This window comes from Microcaecilia unicolor, chromosome 6 (assembly GCF_901765095.1).
Source record: "Microcaecilia unicolor chromosome 6, aMicUni1.1, whole genome shotgun sequence".
NCBI lineage: Eukaryota > Metazoa > Chordata > Amphibia > Gymnophiona > Siphonopidae > Microcaecilia > Microcaecilia unicolor.
The window spans coordinates 120,907,067-120,933,593 of NC_044036.1; the positions used below are offsets into that span (position 1 = coordinate 120,907,067).

Here is a 26,527-nt window from a genome sequence, read left to right on the forward strand (position 1 = left end):
AGATCAATGGCGTTCTGTGGCTTCCAACACTTTTTTAAACATTTAAATCAGTGGTTTCCAAACCTGGTCCTGGAGGCACCCCAACCCGTCAAGTTTTCAGGATACCCACAATGAATACACGTGAGACCAATTTGCATTCACTTCCTCCACTGCATGGAAATCTATCTCATGAATATTCATTGTGGATATACTGAATACCTGAATGGCTGGGTTGCCTCCAGGACCATGTTTGGGAACCACTGATTTAAAGGTCCTTGGTGGAAACTGACAGTTGAATACCCAAACAGAGGTAGTGAAAGTTTCTGCCTGCTTCACAGGGCTTAACAAACAACAATGTGGAACAGGAACCTCACACCCTCTCTCTCTCTCTCTCTCTCTTTTCCACTTTTTTGTAGAAACAGTAATGGAGAAATCCGCCCCAAGGGTGTATAAAGCTCCATAAATCCTTCCAAACCCAAGCATTTCATCCCTCAGGATTACCTTCCACTCCATGGTTGCCTTCTCAGGAGTCAGGCCTTTCTTCCATGTCTGGGTTACCTTCCCAATCCAAGGGAAGCCCTTGAGCTGGCTGACTGTCCATCTGCCTCCCCTTTCCCACTGCTCACTCTCTCCTTTCTAGCTCCAAGCTGGGTGGAGGTCAGAGACAGAAGCTCTGGGGCAGAGCATGTACTGACTGTTTTCCCAGGAAAGTGTCTGGGAATTCCCTCCCCTGCGATTCTAAGAGATCAGCCCCAGCTCTTTGGAACAACCCACTTCGAGGCTGGATTTCCACTTTCCCCTCTCCCTCAGGGTGGGTAACCTTTCTATGCAGCACAGGGAAAAGAGGAGACATCCTTTCAAAAGGTAAATTCATGATCAAGTGGGCGTCTGCCAGGGACAGCTTCTCTCTTCCCACTGATGTCTCTTAAGGGCTGATATGTTTCCCCTCAGGACTGCTGCAGCCTAAGGAAAAATCTCTTCCTAATCCAGGGGCTCCATTCTGGGTATTCCTCCCCTTCTTTGAACTCTAAACCCCTCCTGCAGCTCTTGGGCGAATCTGGCTGTAACAAGGGTAATGTAAACACAGGGACAGTGCCTTAAACATCACAACACTTATCCCATTGACCTGATTGTAACCTTGGACCACACATGGGTGGAATTGCAGTTGGCTTATGGTCCTTCAAATACTGCTGAATGGATGTTCCACGTTAGACTGTAGAAGGATAATACATTTTTATCATTTTGTGACCTAAATGGAAAAATGTTGAACATAATCAAGCTCATAAGGATAATCCTATACTTCATTGGGAAACAGTGAAAAGGCAATCTTACGAGGTGAAATGATAGCCTACTTGTTTCCAGAAGAAAGCCCAGAATTAGGAGATTCTGAGATTGGAGGAAAAGGTTACTTCCTAAAGACATCAATATAATCTTCATAATACTTAGATTGTGAGCTCGTTGAGCAGGGACTGTCTTTTTTGTGTATGATGTACATCGCTACGTATGCCTTGAAGCACTATAGAAGTGATAAGTAGTAGTACTCTACATAATAACGCACAGTTACTGGATACTCAACAGGTTTTAAACAAGCTATTGCACCAAAATGCTGGTTTGTTTTTTTGTCACAGGACCAGTTATGTGGAATGTACTCCCTTTAGAGAATCATCAAACTACCTCATTGTCAATGTTTAAGAAACAGACTCTTTTGTTTCATGAGGCATTTTGCTGATGTAAGCAAACTTTGTGCTGAACACTGTGTTTCTCATAGAGATTGTTGTATGTTTTATATTTTTATTTTATTATATAGTATGTCTTACTTTTGAATTACGTATTAATTTTTTTTTTTTAGTGTAAGTTACAACCCACTTAGATGTTTTGGATAGGTGGGATATAAATTTGACAAATAAATGCTCAAAAATCTATGAGCTATTACAAATACCAGTTGTACAGTGTGGTAATAAAAGCAGTAGTTTAGGGGGCGTGTTAAGATGGCGGCCGGAGCGTTTGTGAATCGCTCACGGTAGATTTGCCGGGAGCCTAATTCCTCTGATTTTCTTCGAAATGCCTCATACAAAAAGGAAGGGGCTAGTAAAGGAAGTTAGGGGCCTGACGCCAGCGGCCCGAACTTCCTCCCGTCCCCAACAAACACTGGACCCGATTCACGACGCCTATCTCTCGTAAGGCGAGCGAAGCTGATTTGGGAGCTATTGGAGGAGCCATATCTCCCTCAGCACTGGAAATCTCTCTTTCGCCGCCAGATAATCGACCTCCGCCGCCAGCGATTTCGGGGCGGAGGGAGGAGGATGAAGCCACTACGGAAGGCGTGTTGGACCAAACCTCAGAAGGCGCTAACTCCCCCCCGAACGCTGAGGATATTTCTTTGGAGGGGAACCCTCCAGCGGAGATTGATCTGCAGATGATATGGAAGATACTGCAAGGTTTAACCCAGACGGTAACAAAATCTGCTCGAGAGACTTCTCTCTTAGTAAGCAAAATTGACTCTTTAACTAATTCCCTTGAAAAAACTAAACAGGAATCGTTCTTACAAACTGAAGTACTTCAGCAGGAAGTTAAATCTCTGAAATCTGTGACTGAATCTTTAGTAGCAGACAAAATGGTAACCCACAAGAAAATTGAACACTTTGAGAACTTTAATAGAAGATTGAATCTTAGAATATTGAATTTTCCCTGGATTAAAGAATTGAGCCCTACTGAAATGTTTAAGAAATACTTAAAAGAAATTTTGTTATATCCAGACTCAGCTATTCCTCCTTTAAATAGGATATATTACCTTTTAATTCCTCAACAAGCTGAACCTGGAGACAAGGGTAAAACAACTGAAATGGGGAATATAATCTTGGATCCTCAAGCACAATTGGATATTTCAGCAATATTAGACTTATCTTTATCTGAAATTGAACAGCGTAGGACTCTTTTGATATCTTTTGTTTTTGAACAGGATTTAAATGCTGTATTGAAGTTATATTTTAAAAATGCTTTAAAAACCTTTTGTGGTCAAAGACTGTGGATATACCCGGATGTTTGTAAGACAACACAAGATAGGAGAAAATTGTTTCTTTCATATAGAGAAGAGACTCGAGCTCTGGGGGCAACATATTTGCTTGCTTACCCATGTAAATGTTTGGTGAAATATATGGGAGTAAAATATATTTTTTTGAACCGGAACATCTCAAGCATTTTTAGCGATGAAAAAACTAGCCATAACACCTGCAGAATAATTGATGTTACCAGATTATCATAGTAGCAAGGCTAAGATAGGCCAGGCCAGGCCATAAACGATATTTTCTTTTTCTTTTTGAGATCTCCTATAATCTAACTCACGTTCCCCTGAAAGTCATAGTTGTGGCCTAATTAATTGTATAACCTGCTCTTATTTGGTGAATTTGTGTATTTGCAAATTATTATTAATGTATTGTTTAGATTAAGGATCAAGGTATACAATGTATTTCCAATTACATGTTAATGTGTAAAAAATTTTGAAACTTAATAAATAAAAAAAAATAAAAAAATAAAAAAAAGCAGTAGTTTACTGGCTAAATTTATTAAACGTAGTTCGGGTGTCAATAGAATTACCATGTTGAGAGATTCTGGAGGGAGTTGGTCCATGCCGATGAAGAAATTAATGCTATCCTGCGTTCTGTGTTTGCCTCTTTGTGTTCTGAACCAGTGCTTCCGCCTTTAGACAGTGATATTTATCTGTCCAGTTTGAATATACACCAGGTGTTAGAGGCTGATGTTCAAGTGCTTAACGCACATATAGTCCGGAGGAAATGGAGTAGGCAATTACACAGAGCCCCTTGGAAAGAAGCTCCGGGCCCTGATGGGTATAGGAGTGTTGGTTTTTTTTTTTTTTAAATACTGAAAGATGCCATAGTGCTTACATTGACCACTGTATTTAATACTATAATAACCAAGGCTATCTGCCACATCTGCACATCTCAAATTATAGTTCTCTTGAAACCAGGAAAAGACCCAGAACGGCTGGAATCATATCGACCCAAGTCATTATTAAATTATGAAGTCAAATAGATGGCAAAATTTCTAGCTAATAGATTATCCTGGGTGCTACCCTTCTTAATAGCAGGAACTGCTAGTTGGGTTTGTAAGTTTCAGGATAATATCTAAAAAGTATGAGGAGAATTTTGGCAGCATAGGAATCTGTGCAATCTGGGAGAACCCTCTTATTACTTATCAGCTTTGTTGCCAAAAATACTTTTGAAAGAGTGGTGTGGGGGTTCTTACATGATGCAATTATGGCTTATGGGTTGGAAGAATTTTGTCTTAGGGCGGTAAAGGCTTTATATTTTAACCCCACGGCCCAAGTATGGGCTAATGGAATGATATCAGATTCCTTCTTGATTCAACAAGGAACTAGGCAGGGTTGCCTACTATCTCCCTTGCTGTTTGTATTAACTGTAGACCCTCTTACTAGGGAAATACAGTCCAACCTGGAGATTCAGGGATTTCGCACTGGCTCACATACCCATTTTGTGGATGATTTGCTAATCTTTCTCACTGAACTGCATACCTCCCTTCCTATTCTCCTTCACTGCTATCGAGAATACGGAGATTTTTATGGGTTTCAGTTGAAGTATGCAAAATCAGAGGCATTAAGGTAGCCAGGCTCATTGCAGAGAACCTGGGGTGCTTCTTTCCCATTACACTGAGTGACTGACTCTTTTCGCTACTTAGGTATCATCAATGGATATGGCTTCCTTATATAGATTAAATGTAGATAAATTGTTCCGTGATACAAAATCCCGTCTAGACCATTGAAGTTTTGTCTTTGATGGGTAGAATTTGTTTATATTTTATGGCTATTTTCCCATGTTGGTTCTACATCCTCCAGTCTCTTCCTCTCCATCTGCTTCATCTGGATTTAAACTCCTTGTGGAATCTGGTGGTGAAATTCTGTTGGGGAGGACATAAACCTAAGATGAGGTGGAGTTATCTTTTGGGTAGCTGGAAGCAAGGAGGGATGGAATTGCCAGATATCAAGCTGAATAATCAGGCCTGTATTTTAAGGCATTTGAGGGACTGGGTGTTGGATTCCAGCCAGTTCACAGATGCATCTTTTGAGAGGGTGTATTTTCAGCCATGATATTTAATTATCTTTTACATGCCAGATTACCTACCTTACCACCTCCCATCAGGAAAAGTATCTTACTAAGACCATTTTGGTCGGTGTGGAGAGATTTTCTTGGAGTTTGGCACCAGGATCCTATTGCCATTGATAGGAAATGCAGAATTTTCCCTGGGTATGGACAATGTAGTTTTCAGCCATCAATCAAAAGGCATATATTTGGTAGAACATATGCTCCAGATGGGTCACTGTTGAAGTTTGAAGCTTTATGACAACAAATATTGCTTGGAATTGCAGACCAATTTGTAGATGGCTCATTATTTACATACTAAACCTTCCCAAAGTTTATCCCTAAGCTTTGGATGTCAAATCTGAGAGTTTTTGGAAGGAGATGCCTTGAGTCGGGTCTCAATTTCCTGGTTTCATAAGAAGTTACTCAGTCTCCAACACCCTAAAAAGTGCATGCCTGAGGGATCACGTGGTGCGATGCAGGAGTGAAGACGTGTCTGAGAGACGCTCCTGCCAGTCCCGCTCAATCTAACGAAATAATCAGCTGTAACGCGAACTAATTGGCTTACCTGCTATCGCAGTGGATAAGAGTAAGATCGAACGCTGTACGGCTGGAAGATCTGACAGCGAAAACTCGAATGGCGGCGAAAATACAGCGTAAAGAGAAAGACAAAAGTAAAACGGCCGCGGAGCCTAAGATGGCCGCCGGACAACAATCCCCAAGTTTCAAGCGTGGGGTCCATGTGGACAGCGGAAATTACGGCCCGAAGTTACAGCGGCGGTGGAAGCAGCACTCGATAAAAAGCTGCAAGCAATATTTGACCGAGCGGATGCGGCACATGAGCGGCTGGACGGCTTCCACCTCGACCTAGATCAAATGCAGCAGCGTATTAGTGATGTGGAAGACCGCCTGACAGAATATGAGCAGCCAACGGGGGCTTTGTTAAAAAAGATCACAGACTTAGAAAGCAAGATTGATGATCTAGAAAATAGATCAAGAAGGAATAATCTGCAGCTAATTGGGATACCAGAACAAATTAAAGAAACAGAGCTGGGCACGTTTTTGGAGAATTGGATCCCGAAAACCTTACGCCTCAACAACTTACCGGGCCCGCTGAGGATTGAAAGAGCGCATAGGTTGGGCCCGAAGAGAGCGGGAAACGCGCGGCCTCGTGCGGTGATCTTAAAAATTCTGCATTATGGACACAAACAAGCAATCCTGCAGGCGATACGCTCTGGAGGGGAATTGAAGCACGAGGGACAGAAAGTCCTTTGTTTTCAAGACTATTCAGCACGAGTGGCAGCAGCCAGAAAAGAATTTTCACCCATTTGTGCGGAGTTACACCGGAGAAAAATCAGATTTGCCCTGATATATCCCGCAAAGCTGAAAATCCAACATGGCGGAACAGAGAAGCTCTTTGCGGAGGTGACAAAGGCGCAGGAGTTTATTAACAATTTGCAGCAAGAAGGCACGGCATGAGTTGCAGGAGCAGGGGGCAGCAAGCCAATACCAGGAGCCGGTGAGGCGATACTGTTCACCCCAGAGCGCAGAGGAGCGCACAGAAGATGCAAGTTTAAGCGACTGTGGGTATAGAATTCAGTTTAAGTTTGCTGAACAGGGGGACACTTTAGAGCGAATGAAGCTCAGATTTGTTTGGGGGGGCAGGTTCAAATGAAGATGGATGGTTAATCGAGGTAAAGAGGACTTGGGTAATAGTTATGTTTATGGTTAATAACATGTTCGTGTTAAGCTGTTGGGAATGTATTCATGGGGGACGGAGAGCATCTATACGTGATGGTTCTTACAAGAACTTACAGAATGGGGAAGGGAGTTGGGGAGGAGGGTGGGGAACAGGGGAGAATTGGAGCGGCAAGGAGGGGAGAGAAGGGGGAAGAATAAAGGGGCTGGAATACCATAGGAGTAAACGAGGGAAGCTTGTGGAATTGACTAGAAGATTTGGTGAGTGAGGAGGAAGACCGGGGAGAGGGGTAAGCTGGATATCCTCTTTCCCTTATTAATGAATGACTGGGGAAAAATGATACACAATGGATTGACTGAGGGGGAGTGATGGTAAAGATCATTTCATGGAATGTGGGGGGGATAAATTCTCCCATTAAACGCACGAAGATATTGCAGACATTGAACAGACATAAGGCACACATAGCCATGCTGCAGGAAACGCACTTAACTGCATTAGAACACAGCAAACTATGCCGCTGGTGGGTTGGGGAGGTGGTGGATAGCCCTGCTCTCAATAAAAAAGCAGGGGTGGCCATATTGATCCGTAAGGGGGTGCAATGTGTACTGAATCGTAAGATTATAGACCCACAGGGCCGATATGTTATACAACATGTTACACTTGGGACTAAACCACTTTTGCTGGTTAATATATATGCCCCCAATCAGTATGATAAAAAGTTTTTCCAGAATGTGGTTCGACAGATACAAAAATTTGAGCAAACCCCAATAATAGTGGGAGAGGATATTTCAATATGGTCTTTGATCCATGGGTTGACAGCACCGGCCCCTCGAAGCTCAGGCAGGTGAACTATTCTAAGGGGGTGCCATGGGTGTGCACAGCTTGGATCTGTTGGATTCATGGCGCCTGTTACATCCGGGGGAGCGGGACTTTACACACCTTTCCAGGGCGCATGGAACGCAGTCCCGTATAGATTATTTGTTACTGTCTCACAGCATTACCACTGTACTGACACATGCAGAGATAGGTCCACACAAGTGTCTGATCACGCTATGATATGGGTCCACACTGCAAATGGGATAGGGATTTGAGAAGCCGGTTTCAATGGAAATTCCCAAGAGCGTTATATTATGATGCAATGTTTCATGCTTTTTTAAAAGACAAATGGAAGGAATATGCAGAGCTTAATGGAGACAGCTATCAATCAGATCCTATACTCTTTTGGGAAGCAGCTAAAGCTGTGCTGCGGGGACACATCATTTCATACTCAGCACATAAGAAAAAGTGAGAGAGGCTGAAATGATTAGACTGGAGGCTAGAGTGCGGCACCTTCGACAGAGCTATGGTAAGACACGCTCTGTTGCTCAAAAAAAATTATACATGGAGGCACAGGTAGAATTAAACCAAGTAAACCATTCTCGTGCACAACATTCTTTGATATACTATAGATATCAGATGTACAAGCATGCTAACAAACAGGGGAAACTATTGGCGCGATTAGTACAGCAGGTGGGGGGTAGGAGATGGGTGACACAGATTCAGGATGCGCAGGGCGTGAAACATCATAGGAACGAGGATATGGTGAGGGTCTTTGAATCTTTCTATGCAGAGCTGTATTCCCCACCGGGGGATGAGGGACTAGAGCCACTGGCGTATTTACAAGGAAAAGACTTACCACAAATTACAGATAGGCAGCAGACTGTATTGGAAGCGAAATTTCTGAGGAGGAGGTTAGTTGGAACATACGAAGTAGCCCACTGAACAAAACTCCGGGAGTGGATGGGTTCTCGGCAGAGTTGTATAAACTCTTGGTCGAGGATGTTGCACCGTGCATGACAAGGGTATTAAATGCACATGTGCTTAAGGGAGAATTGCCGGGATCACTGAGAGTAGCGCAGATAATAGTGCTCTTAAAGCCAGGAAAAGACCCGGATAGAGCAGAATCATATCGACCCATATCTTTAATAGCTTTTGAGGCTAATTGTTGGCCAAGATAATGGCCAATAGGTTGGCTAGATTTCTCCTTGCTTGATCTCAGACCCACAGGTTGGGGTTCGTTAGGGGACGTTCAGTGGCAAGAACATGAGAAAGATCCTACTAGCGCTGGAACAGATTAACAGACGAAGACCTCCCTCGCTCCTTGTTAGCTTTGATGCACACAAAGCTTTTGACAGAGTGCGCTGGGATTTATGTTTGCGGCGCTGGAAGCCTATGGAATTCGGGGCTTTTTTATGGAGGCTATAAAGCAATATATAATCATCCAGTGGCGGAAGTGCTAGTAAACGGAGTGGCTTCCAAACAATTTGACATTGCTAGAGGCACTAGACAAGGGTGTCCGCTTTCACCTCTTTTATTTGTGCTGGTGTTGGATCCCTTGATCAGAGACATTGCACATACAACTGACGTTAAGGGAGTGCTTGTGGAACTGAACAATTTAAATCTCTGCTTTTGCGGATGATCTTTTGGTAATTCTTCAGACCCAAGGGAGTCATTAGCAAATATTTTGGAATATTTAGAGAGTTTGGTGATTTTTCAGGATTTTGTCTTAATCTAGACAAGTCAGAGGTACAAACACTATATATGCAGGAGACGGACTGGGGTAACTTGAATTGTCCATTCAGAAGAACTGATCATTCATTCACATACTTGGGCATACAATTACCGGGAGATCCGGCACAATTATATAGAATAAAACAGGACACAGTTATATTGAATATACAAGGAGATTGCTGGGAAGGTGGTCAGATCTGCCAATTTCCCTATCGGGGAGGATCTCCCTGTATAATATGATACTTTTTCCAAAGTGGCTATATTATTTCCAGGTTCTGCCGCTCTATCTTACTAAAAGGGATTGGAAGAATATGATGGGCATGCTTTCCAAGTTTTTTTGGAATAAGAAGCGGCCACAAATAAAATGGCAGAACCTGATGGACCCCTGGTACAGGGGGGGCTTTGGAGTCTTAGATCTGTATCGATACAATAGAGCGTGTTTGTTGAGACATATAGGAGACTGGATGAGGGATACTTCGCATTATACACCGAGGGAGGTGGAAGAGGATTGGGTACGCCCTTTGAAGCTGAAATATGTATTACAGGCGCACCACAGAACATTACCAACACACGTAAGGAATAATATAGTGATCAGACCTCTCCCGAATGGTATGGAAAGAATTGGGTCGGGGAATGGCACTTTGATGAACACTATGGTAGGCTACTGCCTATATGGGAATGGAGATTTTCTGCCAGGTATAGAAAATTCCTGTTTAAAAGATGGTGTCAAAAAGGGATTGTCCTGCTTCATGATATAGTAGATCCAGATGGAGTTATTAGGAAGTTGGACCAACTTGGGGTTAGGAGAGTTAATGTGGATGGATAAATTCGCATATCAGCAGATTTCCCACTATGTGGCGAGTCTTCCTCGTGGGGCGCTAGCGGTAGACGTAATTGACGTGATGGATAGGCTTTTTGAAACGCCTAATGAGGAAGCAGTATCGATATCTTTGCTTCACAAAAGGTTGATGCAACATAACACAAACAGAGAACTCCAGCATTTATCGTACAAATGGTCAACAGATTTGAAGACAGCAGTAACAACGCAAATGATAATTAATAATATGCGACAAATTCCACAGAAAATAACTAGCGCAGATCTTCGGGAATGCCAGGGTAGAGTACTGTATCGAGCATACACCTCTAAGTCGAGACTATATAAAATGGGGGGGGGTGGATTCACAGAGTTTGTAGTAAATGTGGGGAAACAGTGAGTTCATATTTCCATGCTTTTTGGGATTGCCCAGAGATACAGAATTTTTGGATAAAGCTGAAAGTAACAGGATAGATCATAAGGAATGCCAAGCCAAATGCAAAGCGGAGATAAGGAGGGCAAAAAAGGACTTTGAGAAGAAATTAGCGTTGGAAGCAAAAATACATAGTAAAAAATTTTTTAGATACATTAAAAGCAGGAAACCGGCCAAAGAGTCGGTTGGGCCGCTGGACGAAAATGGTGTTAAAGGGGCGATCAAGGAGGACAAAGCCGTAGCGGAGAAATTAAATGAATTCTTTGCTTCGGTTCTCACCGAGGAGGATTTGGGGGGGACACCGGTGCCGGAAGATATTTGAAGCAGGGGAGTCGGAGAAACTAAACAAATTCTCTGTAACCTTGGAGGATGTAATGGGTCAGTTCAGCAAGCTGAAGAGTAGTAAATCACCGGGACCTGATGGTATTCATCCCAGAGTATTAATAGAACTAAAAAATGAACTTGCGGAGCTACTGTTAGAAATATGCAATCTGTCCCTAAAATCGAGTGTAGTACCGGAAGACTGGAGGGATGCCAATGTTACTCCGATTTTTAAGAAGGGTTCCAGAGGAGATCCGGGAAATTATAGACCGGTGAGTCTGACGTCGGTGCCGGGCAAGATGGTGGAGGCTATTATTAAGAATAAAATTGCAGAGCATATACAAAAACATGGACTGATGAGACAAAGTCAGCACGGATTTAGTGAAGGGAAGTCTTGCCTCACCAATCTAATGCATTTTTTTGAGGGGGTAAGCAAACATGTGGACAATGGGGAGCCGGTTGATATTGTATATCTGGATTTTCAGAAGGCGTTTGACAAAGTGCCGCACGAAAGACTCCTGAAGAAATTGCAGAGTCATGGAATCGGAGGTAGGGTATTATTATGGATTAAGAACTGGTTGAAAGATAGGAAGCAGAGAGTAGGAGTGCGTGGCCAGTATTCTCAGTGGAGGAGGGTAGTTAGTGGGGTCCCGCAGGGGTCTGTGCTGGGTCCGTTGCTTTTTAATGTATTTATAAATGACCTAGAGATGGAATAACTAGTGAGGTAATTAAATTCGCCGATGACACAAAATTATTCAGGGTCGTCAAGTCGCAGGAGGAATGTGAACGATTACAGGAGGACCTTGCGAGACTGGGAGAATGGGCGTGCAAGTGGCAGATGAAGTTCAATGTTGACAAGTGCAAAGTGATGCATGTGGGTAAGAGGAACCCGAATTATAGCTACGTCTTGCAAGGTTCCGCGTTAGGAGTTACGGATCAAGAAAGGGATCTGGTGTCGTCGTCGATGATACGCTGAAACCTTCTGCTCAGTGTGCTGCTGCGGCTAGGAAAGCGAATAGAATGTTGGGTGTTATTAGGAAGGGTATGGAGTCCAGGTGTGCGGATGTTATAATGCCGTTGTATCGCTCCATGGTGCGACCGCACCTGGAGTATTGTGTTCAGTACTGGTCTCCGTATCTCAAAAAAGATATAGTAGAATTGGAAAAGGTACAGCGAAGGGCGACGAAAATGATAGTGGGGATGGGACGACTTTCCTATGAAGAGAGGCTGAGAAGGCTAGGGCTTTTCAGCTTGGAGAAGAGACGGCTGAGGGGAGATATGATAGAAGTGTATAAAATAATGAGTGGAATGGATCGGGTGGATGTGAAGCGACTGTTCACGCTATCCAAAAATACTAGGACTAGAGGGGCATGAGTTGAAGCTACAGTGTGGTAAATTTAAAAACGAATCGGAGAAAATTTTTTCTTCACCAACGTGTAATTAGACTCTGGAATTCGTTGCCGGAGAACGTGGTACGGGCGTTAGCTTGACGGAGTTTAAAAAGGGGTTAGATAGATTCCTAAAGGACAAGTCCATAGACCGCTATTAAATGGACTTGGAAAATTCCGCATTTTTAGGTATAACTTGTCTGGAATGTTTTTACGTTTGGGGAGCGTGCCAGGTGCCCTTGACCTGGATTGGCCACTGTCGGTGACAGGATGCTGGGCTAGATGGACCTTTGGTCTTTCCCAGTATGGCACTACTTATGTACTTATGTACTTATGTAGCTGAATAGTTTCATGGGACGTATTTTGAATAAACAGGTGCCATTGAAGCCGGAGAGCGCATTGCTGGGATTGGGGCCATTGAGAGGGGCTGGTGCTGTTCATCATAATTTGCTGTTATATAGGGCATATCTTATAGGTAAAAAATGCATCTTAGCAAATTGGGTTCAACAAGAGACGCCTTCTTATTGGCAGTGGCGAAATAGACTGCAGTGCATTATTATTAATGGAATTACGGGAGGTGCATTTAAAAATATCAAGAAACAAAGAGAATTTTATTTAATTTGGAAATGTTACATAAATAACCTTGCCCCACTGGCTCGTAGTGCTGTTCTTAATCAGTTGGGGGGCCCAATTGGTAGGTAACAGATGAGACTATTAAGGGAGAATTCACCAATTTTTAGAAGATGAAATACTCCTTATGAGAGAGCTACCGATACAATAGGGGGGAGGCTGGGAATGGGAGGTGGGAAGGGGGTGGTGGGGAGGGTTTACAATCGACGATTGGGTTGAATGTGTAGACATGGACTTGAGAAACACATTGCCAGACAATTTAATCTTCACATGTTATGGAGTTGGTCTCCGGACTCACCTGAAAACTGTGGACACTTGTAGGAGATTAATAATTTCAATTGGTGACAATAATTGCTACTACTACGAATATGGAGAATAATTCCAGAGTAGATGTAAATGTCTGGTGGAAAGGTTGGATAAAGGTCTGTATATTCAATTTAGTTCAAGTTAAACGGATATTGGTAAATATGAGGGATTCAGAGCTTAAGGGAGGGAAGGGGGGGGGGGGGAGAAAGCAATATTAAAATAGATGATGACATGTAAATAGAAGGCACAGAATTTTGGTGTACATTGAGATTTCATGCATACAAGATGTGATATGTACATGCTATGTATAATCATCAATAAAAAATTGTTGAATCCTAAAAAAGTGCATGCCAATACAGAAATCCTGGGCTAGGGATCTTGGCTGACCTATTAAGCTTCAAGTACTTAGGCAAGGTTTTACTATACCTGGGGTGGTACATAGTGCGGAATTGCATGAGTGTCAGTTCCAGGTAATCCATAGGTCATACTTCTCCTGGAAGCAGGCATTTAAAGCTGGTTGTGCAGATGTTTCACTATGCAAAAAAATATCACTTGGGCACCAATTCTTTGTCTCATGGCCTCTGGCAGTGTAGGAAAAGTAAAGCTTTATGGCTTTCCCTGCTTACTTATATTCAATCAGTTCTCGTTTGAAGGGATCATTCTTAATCAGCTTGCTTCTCTAGGAAGCCAGGGATGGGGAGAAAAATTGTTTCTGGGTAAAGCCTATATACTTGGTAAGAAGTGTATACTTAATCATTGGCTTAATGACCATCCTCCAAGTTTCTGATACTGGTGAAATAAACTTCATACCCTAATGGTATTGGAATCGTTTGTCGCTCACTATCATTTAAAAAGGCAAAAAACATTTTCTTCTGATTTGGGATCCTTATTTACAATCAATTTCTCCCAAAGTTCGTAGTCAAGTATGAAATAGTTTTCAAGATGTGGTAGAGGTGGGCTAGGAGCACTGGAAAATACCCAAGGGGAGGGGGATTAGTGGGGGGAGAGTCTACTGATAGTAGGTTGGGGGGCTATAAGAGTCCAAGCCTCTGACCATTGATAGTTCTGAAGCTTACTATCTTGGGATCAGACAGTTGGGCTAGGAGGAAAGTTGGGGAAGGGTCTTCTGTATAAAATTGATTTTTGTACTTGGTATGTTTCAGTTGTTTGTTATACTTACAGGTTCCTTATTGTTCTACAAACATTACTTCGAATAAAAACAGATGTCATAAATAAATAAATAATGGCTAAGCACAAGTTATTAGTGGAGATGTGAGGATAAAGACAGAAATCTTGTGGTGTGTGCAGTTTTGCAGGAAGAGGGGAATATAGGCAAACTGGGTATGCCTTGTGATACATATCTACTACAACAGTAAATATGTGTATGACAAAAATATTTTTTCTGTAAAATAATGGCTTCCACTCTCTGGTAAAAAGAAAAATGCTTAACTTCTTTCAAATTATATTTGTTTTTTATTCTTTCCAGCCCAACTGATGTCAGAAAAAAAATTATACATAAGGGGATTGAGAATGTTTGGCTCCCTGGGGGCAAGATAACTCTCTGAATATTTAACTGAATGGGATCAAAATTTGGTATGGGAGAAAAACTAATGAAAAAATACATCAAATCAAAAATGGTCCAGATCAAACTGGGGGCCCCAGAGAAAAAAGCTCCACCTAAAATGGACCAATGAATTCATATAGGAGAAGTAAGTCCAACTTCTGAAACAAAGCAGTTATGGAATTGGTCCCGTCAAACTGTCTCTGTCCTGTTCTATATTTTCCCACAACAGACGGACAGACACCACACGTGCTCACAGATAGAAAGTAATTTGATGAGGATGTTCCGAATGCTTTTCCTACTACCCCTGCCCCTGTGATACCACACCCCTAACTTTTCTGGGTTGGCTGTTCATAATTTAAATATGTTTTATTGCCTTTATTGTAAATTGTTTTTTGAATCTAGTGACTAAACTGTGTAGTTTTTTTTCTTGGTTACTGTGGCAGCAATTCTGTAACTGGTCACCTCCATTTAGGCACCCTGAGGCTGCACAATAGGAGCCTAACAAATCTTGGGTGTCAGGTCACCATGGCGCCTAGAAATTTCATCCTGGCACCGGGAATTTCATATTTCGGTTGTTTTTTTCCCTTCCTCAGCACTACCCTCAAACTGCTTCTCTTCCCCTGCATGGCGATTGGGCTCTGCATATACTTGAGCTGCACAGTGCAGAGGGTTCAGGAAGTTTCACAAGACTTGAAACCACAAAACTTTCCCAACTTTCTGCACCACATGGGTCAAGTATATGCAGAGCCCAGTTGCCTTGCAGGGCTGAGAGAAGCAGTCTGAGGCAGCAAGGGGTACAAGAGAGACTGGAGGAAGGCTGGAGAGGGGCACAAGAGAGCCTAGGGGAAGGCTGGAGGGGCCACGAGAGAGACTGAGGGAAGGCTGGAGAGGGGCACAAGAGAGACAGATATGGGGGGGGGGGGGGGTTGAGCCACACACACACACACACACAGTCTGGGGGAAGGCTGCTGGTGGTGGGGGGAGTATGAGAAAGACAATGAAGGCTGTTGGGGGTATTGGAGAGAAACTAATGGGGACCCAGGCTATGGTGATAGTCGAAACAGAGGCAATTGCCTCTTTGCTTCACCTATCTAGAGGGTGACAGCTGACAGCATGCTCTAGGAAGGAAGGCTATTAACTTTGCAGTTGATTAGCAGGCACAAAATAGGGGGGGGGGGGTGAATCTTAGTCAATTTCTAAAGGAGCTACTGCTAATCTAGAAGGGGATTCCAACACCCCCCCCCCAAAAAAAATAAAAAATTAACTAGGGACAATTTTGGATGGGTGTGAAAGGAGAAGCGAGAAAGGTCTTAGATGCTAGCTTCTAAGTTTTTGGGCTGGCTCCTGGAATTAATGAAAATATGTCAATGCCTGGCCTAACCTATAACAAAACCTGGGCACCCGAGCTCTGTTACAGAATATAGGCATAAAACGGTATCGATGTGCCTAATATGTAGGCACTGCAGTTACACCAGCCATAGAGCAGGGACATACTTAACTTACAGTATTCCATAAGTTACCCACATGAGTGGGAGACACTCCCTTGTCCCGCATATTCTCTACCCTATATATGTCCCTTCTGCAAATATGGCCTGTGTAAGTTAAGTGCATATTTGCAGAATAGTGCTTGGGCACCTTGCTAGCACTTACATAGGTGTGTGTGCACATGTGTGCATAAGTGCTAGTATTCCAAAAATTGTGGACTAGATTCTATATATCACGCCTAAAAATTTGGCACCGAAATGAAATTTGCGTAAGCGAATTGTATAAGGTACGCCTTAATTTAGGCATACTTTATAGAATAAGCCAAAATTTCCATTCAGTATATAGAATACGGCGTGTGGCCATGATAGCATCTAACTCTAGGCACAGCCATTTACGCCAAGTAAAACTTGGTGTAAATATCAACGCTTAAGTTAGATGGAGAGCAGGTATATTCTGTAACCCTGCGTGTAGTTTTCTAGAATACCCATGACCCACCCATTCCACGCCCATAGCCACACTTCCTTTTCAGCAGCGTGCATTAGAATTTACATGTACCACTTTACAGAATACGCTTAGTGGGTAGTGCTCATAAGTTCTAATTAATTCCAATTAGTGCTGATAATTGCTTGTTAACATACAATTATCAGCGCTGATTAGCTTGTTAACTAATCAAATTATGCAGATTGTTATAGAATATGCTTCAATTTCTGCTTGGAAATCTCAGCACCATATATAGAATCTGGTAGTGTATATGTGTAAATGCGGGCACCTAGGTTATAGAACTGCCCTGTGTGTATGGTAGTACCTAGTAACTGGACTGTTTAGTTTGCTGCGGTAACCAAGTGAACAGCTTCAAAGTGGTGGACAATACCTGTTGTCTTGGGAAAGGAGTGGATCGTTGATGGATAAAAATGATTTAATAATAAATTAGAATATGCATACAATAGCCCGACACAGGCCGTGTTTCGCCCTACTGGGCTGCTTCAGGGGCTCTTCAATGTTTCTCCACTACCAAAGCAGGAGTAAAATGATAAAAGTAACTGTGATATAATATACAGTTGATATCTTGAAAAAACGGCTCTCTCAGAGATGTTGAAACCAATGATCAATAGCATACAATCAATCAGACAGTCACTTATCTCCCAGAATGCCGGCCTGTGTCGGGCTATTGTATGCATATTCTAATTTATTATTAAAATCATTTTTATCCATCAACGATCTGCTTTGTATATTTTCCATCTTGGAGCTTGCAGATCGTCTGCCCCTTTGTTTCCTTGGGAAAGGAGTGTCCTGTAATTAAGCTGTAAAATCCAGCCTTTTAAATCTGACAGTAACAACTAATTGTGTTATGTTGTAACACTTCAGTTTCATTTTTTTATTATTTCCAAACTAACAGAATGTTTGAGTATTGCTCTAAACTGCCCCTCCTCGCTCCCTTCCTGGTTAGAGAGAGAAAAAAACACAAATACATGTACACAAAGGAGTTGGAAAAAAATTCTATGAGCCACACTCCATATGCCTTTCCCTTTTATTTTAAATAGAATGCTGTAGAGGAGTGAACTCATATATGTGTAAATCTAAAAATGGGAAAACAAATCATGTAGGTCTGTCTATAGACATTAACTTGACTTCATTGTTCTATTTCCTAACCAAACAGCAGGAGGGTCATAGTAGATTGATAATCAGTGAATGAAGAATGCAAGTGTGCAATTCCAGTTAATTTCATGCAATATGAATATTATGCCAAAATTTAAAGAAGACCCATTAACTGTTTCCCTACATGGCCATGTTTTGGTTTCAAGCAACAAAGTTCATGTATGACAGTTACCAAAGTTAGAAGCATCTTATGCACATGCTTACAGATATTAATCTGTATTCGGCTCCAGTAAGTACAAATCTCCATCGAGAGGCTGAAAGTTCCAGGTTTTCTGTAACTCTGTTTTTTTATGATTTGTTTTTTTTCAAGTGTATGCTTGAATGTTATGTTGAAATTCTAAAATATATATATTTTTTTAATGGGAGAAGGATAGGGAGGAAAAAAAGAAGTGTGACAATAGAAATTACTAGCCATTAAATATAAAACTAGCATGTTTGGAAACACCTATCCAGTGAATAGTACACCTTCTCCCAAAAAAATGCTTAAGGCTCCTCAGCATCTGAAGAAGCAGAAAATATTTGTGAAAATGCTCTGTTATATAGTTATAAAAAGTCACAGAGATTAGTAGAAGGAGGTCCATAATTTATATGCCTAAGGATGAATAGAGAAGGGAGGATAATATTTACAAATTAATAACATTTTAAAAAAGAATAACATATAAAAATGGAATTAGTAAAAAAAAATGGTAAGTGAGGGTTTAATATTTTTGTAATCATCTTAAAAGACCCAGAACACTCACAGCAGTAGAATGGAGGAAGGAGTTCTTACTGAAAACCACAACTCAAACCAGACACTGGTTAAAGATAATTATAAAATAAAAAATAAAATATGTGTAGATACATATAGACATAAATACACACACAAGGCTGTTAAAACTCCACTAAATAGATTTTATTCATTAAAAGCAAACCAGAATTTGTTTTAAAAACCAAATACAAGAGAATTGATTTACTCTTTCAAAAAGTACAAAGTCAGGGGACTCAATGAAGTTACATGGAAATACTTTTAAAACAAATAGGAGGAAATATTTTTCATTTAATGAATAGTTAAGCCTCTGGAAACTCTTTGCCGGGGGGATGTAGTAATAGTGGTTAGCATATCTGGGTTTAAAAAAGGTTTGGACCAATTCCTTGCTTGCCCTGGGATTGGTAGCATGGATTGTTGCTACTATTTGGGATTCTATCAGGTACTTGTGACCTGGATTGGCCACTGTTGGAAACAGGATACTGGGCTAGATGGTCCATTGGTCTGACTCCGTATGGCTATTCTTATGTTCTAGAAATTAATCCCGTATCAGATCTATAAAAAAATGCCCCTTACTGGATTATATGCATGGTTTCAAAACATCAGCAGTACAAACATAGAAGCAGGACAGGCAGATAAATGGCCAAATGGCTCAATCAGTCTGCCCATCCTCTGGTAACCTTACCTCTTCTTTTTCCTAAGGGATCCCACATGCTTGTCCCACACTTTCTTGAATTCTGACACAGTCCTCATCGCCATGACCTCTACTAGAAGGCCATTCCACACTTCCCACCGCCCTTTCCGTAAATGAATACTTTCTTAGATTCCTCCTAAGCCTATTTCCTTTTAACTTCATCATATGCCCCCTCATTCCAGGATTTTCTTCATCTTGAAAAAGTTTCACTTCCTGTATATTAATGCCCCTGAGATGTTTAAACGTCTTCTATCATATCCCCTCTCTCCTTTCTTTTCATCCAGCATATACATGTTGAGGTTTCTGAGCTTGTCCCTATATGTTTAATGTTCAAGTCCGCTTACCAGTTTTGTAGCTGTCCTCTGGACAGACTCCATCCTGTTTATATCCTTCCATAGGTTTCGGTCTCCAGAATTGCACACGGTACTCTAAATGGGGCCTCACCAGATACATACAAGGGCACTATCACTATCACCTCTTTGTTCCCGTTGCTCATTCCTCTCCTTATGCACCCAAGCATCCTTCTGGCTATGACCGTCACTTTTTCCACCTGTGTGGAAACTTTAAGATCATCAGACACAATGACCCCCAAGTCTCGCTCTTCCTTTGTACACAGAAACACTTCACCCCCTATATTGTACCATTCCCTCGGATTCCTGTGACACAAGTGCATGACCCTGCATTTTTTAGCATTAAGTCTCAGTTGCCAAATATTGGACCATTCCTCAAGTTTCGCAAGGTCCTTCCTCATGTCATCCACCCCTTCCGGGGTGTCCACCCTGTTGCAAAGTTTGGTATCAACCACAAAGAGACAAACCTTACCAGACAGCCTTTCCACAATATTACTTACAAAGATATTAAAAAGAGCCTGCCCTAGGATCGATCCCTGCGGCACTCCACAGATAACATCCCTGTCTTCAGAGCAAGCGCCATTTACCACTTCCCTCTGTCTCCTTCTGTTTCAACCAATTTTTAAACCCAGTCAGTTACTCTAGGTCCCATATTAAGGGTACTCAGTTAATTATGAGTCACCTGTGTGGAAGCCTGTCGAAGGCTTTGCTGAAATCTAAGTACACCACATCCAACTGTTTGAAGCCATGCTGCCTCAGATACCTGCATTCAATTTAGTTCAAGAACCTCACAATCCTCCGCTTTAGAAGCGTTTCCATTAGTTTACTCACCACCGAGGTCAGTACTGACAGGTCTGTAATTTCCAACCTCCTTTTACTTACACTGTTGTGCAAAGGGACCAATCCTCCCTTCTCCCAGTCCTCTGGACCACTCCAGACTCTAAGGAAGCATTGAAGAGGTTCACCAGTGGAGCCGCCAGAACTTCTCTGAGTTCCTTGAGCACTCTCAGATGTATCCCATCAGGCCCCATCACTTTGTCCACTTTTAGTTTAGCTAGCTCCTCAAGAACACAGTCCTCTGAGAACAGGTCTTGGTCTACCACACATCTATCCCCATTTGCATTTGTTTTCTGTAGTCCTGTCCCTGGCTTTTCATCCGTGAACACAGAACAAAAATAGTTAAGCAGTTCGGCTTTATCCTTATCAGCTTCCACATATTCCTCCCTCTCAGCTTTGAGCCTCACAATGCTATTATGAATACTCTCCTCCTGTCGCTTACATATCTGAAAAAGTCCTATCCCCAATTTTACCATATTAGCTATCTTTTCTTCCATTTGCCTTTTCACTTTCCTGACAACTTTTCCAGCTTCTCTTAGCTTATCCAGGTATTCTCGCCTGTGCTATGGTAAGGGACTAATCATAGGATTACCACCATTTTCAACTTGAAAGATAACAACAATGTGCAGTGAATAATCTAATAAATTTGTGTAATTGCGTGATATCTAATTGGAACCGACCACTCACATCCTTTGATTTAGTGATAGCCAGTCTGCTGTATTCCTCCTGTTTGATTTGAATTTATTTACCTGCAGAGGTTTTCCCCTCTATTTTTCTGATTCTATAGTGACATCACTGTGGAAACCCAGGCCAAAGTATCGGCCTGCTTATCCGACATCGCCACCTGGATGTCCAACCGCCACCTGAAACTGAACATGGCCAAAACCGAGCTCATTGTCTTTCCACCTAAACCCACTTCTCCTCTCCCTCCACTCTCTATTTCAGTCGACAACACCCCCATCCTCCCCGTCTCATGTGCCCGCAACCTAGGAGTCATCTTCAACTCCTCCCTCTCCTTCTCTGCCCATATCCAGCAGACAGCCAAAACCTGTCGCTTCTTTCTCTATAACATCAGCAAAATTTGCCCCTTCCTCTCCGAGCACACCACCCGAACTCTCATCCACTCTCTCATCTCCTCTCGCCTTGACTATTGCAACCTACTCCTCACTGGCCTCCCTCTTAACCATCTATCCCCCCTTCAATCCGTTCAGAACTCTGCTGCCCATCTTATCTTCCGCCTAGACCGATATGCTCATATCACCCCTCTCCTCAAGTCACTTCACTGGCTTCCGATCAGGTATCGCATACAATTCAAGCTTCTCCTACTAACCTACAAATGCACTCAATCTGCAGCTCCCCATTACCTCTCTACCCTCATCTCCCCTATGCCCCTACCCATAACCTCCGCTCACAGGACAAATCCTCCTCCTCTCAGTACCCTTCTCCACCACCGCCAACTCCAGGCTCCGCCCTTCTGCCTCGCCTCACCCTATGCTTGGAATAAAACTCCCTGAGCCCATACGCCAGCCCCCCCTCCCTGCCAATCTTCAAATCCTTGCTTAAAGCCCACCTCTTCAATGTCGCCTTTGGCACCTAACCATTGGACCTCTATCCAGGAAATCCAGATTGCCCCAATTTGATTGACTGCATTTTTTGTCCTTTAGATTGTAAGCTCCTTTGAGCAGGGACTGTCCTTCTTTGTTAAATTGTACAGCGCTGCGCAACCCTTGCAGCGCTTTAGAAATGTTAAATAGTAGTAGTAGTAGTAGGCCAAATGGCATCTGCAAGTGTATTGGTGATTGGTAATAAAGGGAGGGCAGGTCCGGGAAGTTGTGGTAATTAGCATCCAGGAAGGGGAGAACCAAGGTGGAGTCTGAAAAGAAAGAAAGTGGAAAGAAAAGTGATGATAGATAAGAGAGGGTTGGAGTAAAGTGGAGGAATAATGGGTTAGGAGGAGAAAGACTGATGAGAGAAGAGGGTAAAGAGAAGGAGTAGATAGACTGAAAGGGGAGATACAGACTGAAGGCGCACAATAAGGCGCAAAGGATATGAGAATTAACATTGTAAGCAAGTAATACTGATTTAAAGCATAGGAAGCGTTGTGTAATATAACAATACTGTGAGTGTTTACAAAAGATTTATATGGTAAAACATAAGTTCTATGATGATTCTTTCACAGGGATGACAAGAATTTGTGCAGCAAAGCCCTGATCAGTGGTGTTAAGGCCCTGTGCAAGGTGGATCTGACATTAGAGCTACAGAAGTTGAGTGAAACCTGTAGCCAAATAAATCATCAACCTCATGTTACCCCTTCCACATTACTGACAAAGGTTAGTTTGCTTTAGCATTTTTAAAGAGTGTTTTGTGTCTTTAAATTTCACGAGGTTTTTAAAACACTTTACACCCAGCATCTGCACTTTAGTGGATTAATCAGCTCTAAACCTCTCAACAGTGTTGCAGATAAGGAGTGGAGCACTAGCCAGGGATTAGAGCAGTTAGCTGAGAACCAGGGGGCCGATGCTCAAAACTAATGCCAGTGCTAAAAGGGGATTAGTGCTGGTTTGCACACACATTATTGTGTGCCAAATGTTCTAATGGTTTCAGTACAGGCACTGAAACCATTTCCACAGACCGCATTTAAATGTCGTCATGGTTACCCTGCTACCTATGTTTAAAAAAAAAAAAAAGTTTCACAAACACTTTTAGCGCAAAGAAACTTTCCACCAGGTCCGGGGCAACTTTACCAGCCCCTCCAAAGATCCTGGTGGTCTAATGCCCCCACCAACCCGTTTTGAGCATTGCCCCCCCTTCCCCCCACATATAAAAGAAAATGCCTGGTGGTCCATTGCACCTTTGTGTCAATATCCATGGGTGGGACTGGGTGTGCTAGGACCCCCCAATTTGAGCTCAGGCCCACCCAAAATTTCATCTCCCTTAGTGTAGCTGGCAGGGATCACCAAGCCCTGTCAGCCGAAGACCTCCTCCCTGCTGAAAGAACTTACATCAAGTTGCTGCTGCCAACCACAGGCCCCACTGTATACATGCTCAGTTTTCATGCATGTGCGAAACTGAGCATATGTGAAGGCCAGCGGCTCAGAGACAGTGTCAGCAGCCACCCAAGATTAAGCTCGTTTGTGGGGAGGAGGTCTTAGCTGGTGGGGCTTGGGGATCTCCGCCAGCACAGGTATGTCATTTACTTTGGGGAAGGAGAGGTGCCGGGAGGAAAAAGCCAGAATTAAATTTGGGGTTTGCTTTAGTTGGGTGGGGGGGAGGCGGGGGGTGGCAGACATAATATTTGTGCCCAGCCACTTTGGTCTTGGGCCCACCTTAAATCAGCTGTCTGGCCATGCTAGTTTACTGGTGCCCCCTCCATCTCTCCCAGCTAGACCAGGCCTTCCCAGGCACCTTAGCCTGGTGATCTATTGAGGCCCAGCGCAGACCCCTATACCTTATAGAAAGCAGGAGCGATGCCATCTTGAAAATGGTGTTGCCCTGTGATGCATCCTAGCTTATTTACTTAATGGCAGACCATTGCTGGAGGAGTTGGAAAGCGCAATTTCTACCAGAGCTCAGGTCTCATCTTGGGCAGCAACGTTGCTTGATTTCTTCGCAGGATACTTGGAGGGGCATAATCGAACGGGGCGCCAAGTTTTCATGAGGGCGTCCTCGCAGGACGGCCCCCCGCGAAGTGGCGGGGAAACCCGTATTATCGAAACAAGATGGGCGTCCATCTTTCGTTTCGATAATACAGTCGGGGACGCCCAAATCTCAAAATTTAGGTCAACCTTAAGATGGTCGACCTAATGTTGAGATGGTCGACCTTAGAGATGGTCCGTCCCCGGTTTTTCAGCCATAACAGGACAACCGAGGACGCCCATCTCAAAAACGACCAAATCCAAGCTCTTTGGTCATGGGAGGAGCCATAATTCATAGTGCACTGGTCCCCTTGACATGCCAGGACACCAACGGGGCACCCTAGGGGACACTGAAGTGGACTTCACAAATTGCTCCCAGGTGGATAGCTCCCTTACCTTGGGTGCTGAGCCCCCCAAAACCCACTCTCCACAACTGTACACCACTACCACAGCCCTAAGGGGTGAAGGGGGGGTACCTACATGTGGGTACAGTGGGTTTCGGGTGGGTTTTGGAGGGCTCAAATTTACCAACACAAGTGTAACAGGTAGGGGGGGGGGGGCCTGGGTCCGCCTTCCTGAAGTGCACTGCACCCAATACAACTGCTCCAGGGACCTGCATACTGCTGTCATGGAGCTGGGTATGACATTTGAGGCTGGAAAAAAAAAATTTTAAGTTTTTTTTTTTTTTAGGTTGGGAGGGGGTTGGTGACCACTGGGGGAGTAAGGGGAAGTCATCCCTGATGCCCTGCAGTGGTCATCTGGTCAGTTTGGTCACCTTTTCACGGCTTGGTCGCAAGAAAAAATGGACCAAGTAAAGTCGTCAAAGTGCTCATTAGGGACGCCCTTCTTTTTTCCATTATCGGCCGAGGATGCCCATTTCTTAATCACGCCCCAGTCCCGCCTTCGCTACAGTGCCAACACGCCCCCTTGAACTTTGGTCATCCCCGCGACGGGAAGCAGTTGAGGACATCCAAAATTGGCTTTCGATTATGCTGATTTGGGCGACCTTGAGAGAAGGACGCCCATCTCCCGATTTGTGTCGGAAGATGGGCACCCTTCTCTTTCGAAAATAAGCCTGTTGGTCAACCCTTCATTTTGGAAATGTTTACCGCACTGATTTTTTTAGGCGCCTTATATAGAATCTGGCCCATAATGCTTGTTTTGCTCATACACATCTGCTGGTAGGAGAAGCATACACCCACTCCTCAGGAATGGTCAGGATAGACTCAAGGAAAAAAAAATTAGCAGGTAACACATAACAAACAAGGTGTGGACTTTGTTGCCAGAGGATATGATCAAGACACTAACATAGCTGGGTTTAAAATGGATTTAGGCAATATGCTAGAGGAGAAATCTATAAACAATCATGTTACATTACATATCATATTTATCAACCACCAATACTACAAAGTTCAGGGCGGCTTACAACATGGGTGTAGTTTGACTGTTTCATTTGGGGGGGCAAAGGATGGGGCGGGGCATATTAGCATATATAAATTTGCTAATATGGAGGAAGGAAGGAAGGAAGAGCTGGCTTTTTTGGGAATAACCACAATGAATATGTATGAGATATCTCATACATAAACATTATGGTTATTCCCAAAAAAGCCAGCTCTTTCTCCCTTCCTTCCTTCTTTCCTCCTTACCCAGCACGCCCTCTTCCTCTCCAATAGTATTTCCCCACCCCCTTTTCCATACCATGCCAGTGTAGACCTTAGAAATGCATAAGCTCTATATGTAGATCCTTCAAGAGGTAATGTGTCATGATTAGGCTCTAAAACCCTTTCTGATGTTTTGGTGCCACCTCAGTAAGGCTAACACACAATCTCTCCACTGCAAAACACTATACACAAACTTGTGCAAAAACACACTCATAACCTTACCAAACCATAACAGCACTAATTCCAAGGACAGGACGAGCTATAACCTTATGCGTGGAAAGGCAGCACTGTAATTATACCGGGCTCTAAAACACCAGTACACTACCTAGTGAAAAAAAAACAAAAAGGGCTGCAAATACTACACACTAGCAGAATACTGCACCTTGATCACACATGAAAAACACATGACACAACAGATACGACACAAGGAACTAGAAATAAAAAAATATGAAAGCAAAATATTGAACTGGAAAGTTACCTCAAGAAGTCAGGCTTGGCATGCAACAATACTAGAAAAATTGAAACTTACATGCAAAATATCACAGATGTACATTTCCAAAAGCTGAAGAGAGAGTAATCCACCTAAGTGGATGAACACAAACTCCCACGTAAAAATAACAGTACAGAAAAAAGAGAGTGGGAAATGGACCAATGACTCCAGGACAA

General features: G+C 42.9%; 1 protein-coding gene across 1 annotated transcript in view; it reads left to right on the forward strand.

Moving 5' to 3' along the window:
* Positions 1–26,527, forward strand: part of SWT1 (SWT1 RNA endoribonuclease homolog) — a 391,485-nt gene that overhangs the window by 214,312 nt on the left and 150,646 nt on the right. Inside the window, exon 12 of the mRNA XM_030205715.1 lies at positions 22,745–22,842. Within this exon, the coding sequence (XP_030061575.1) occupies positions 22,745–22,842 (98 nt within the window). The remainder of the gene's footprint in view (positions 1–22,744; positions 22,843–26,527) is intronic.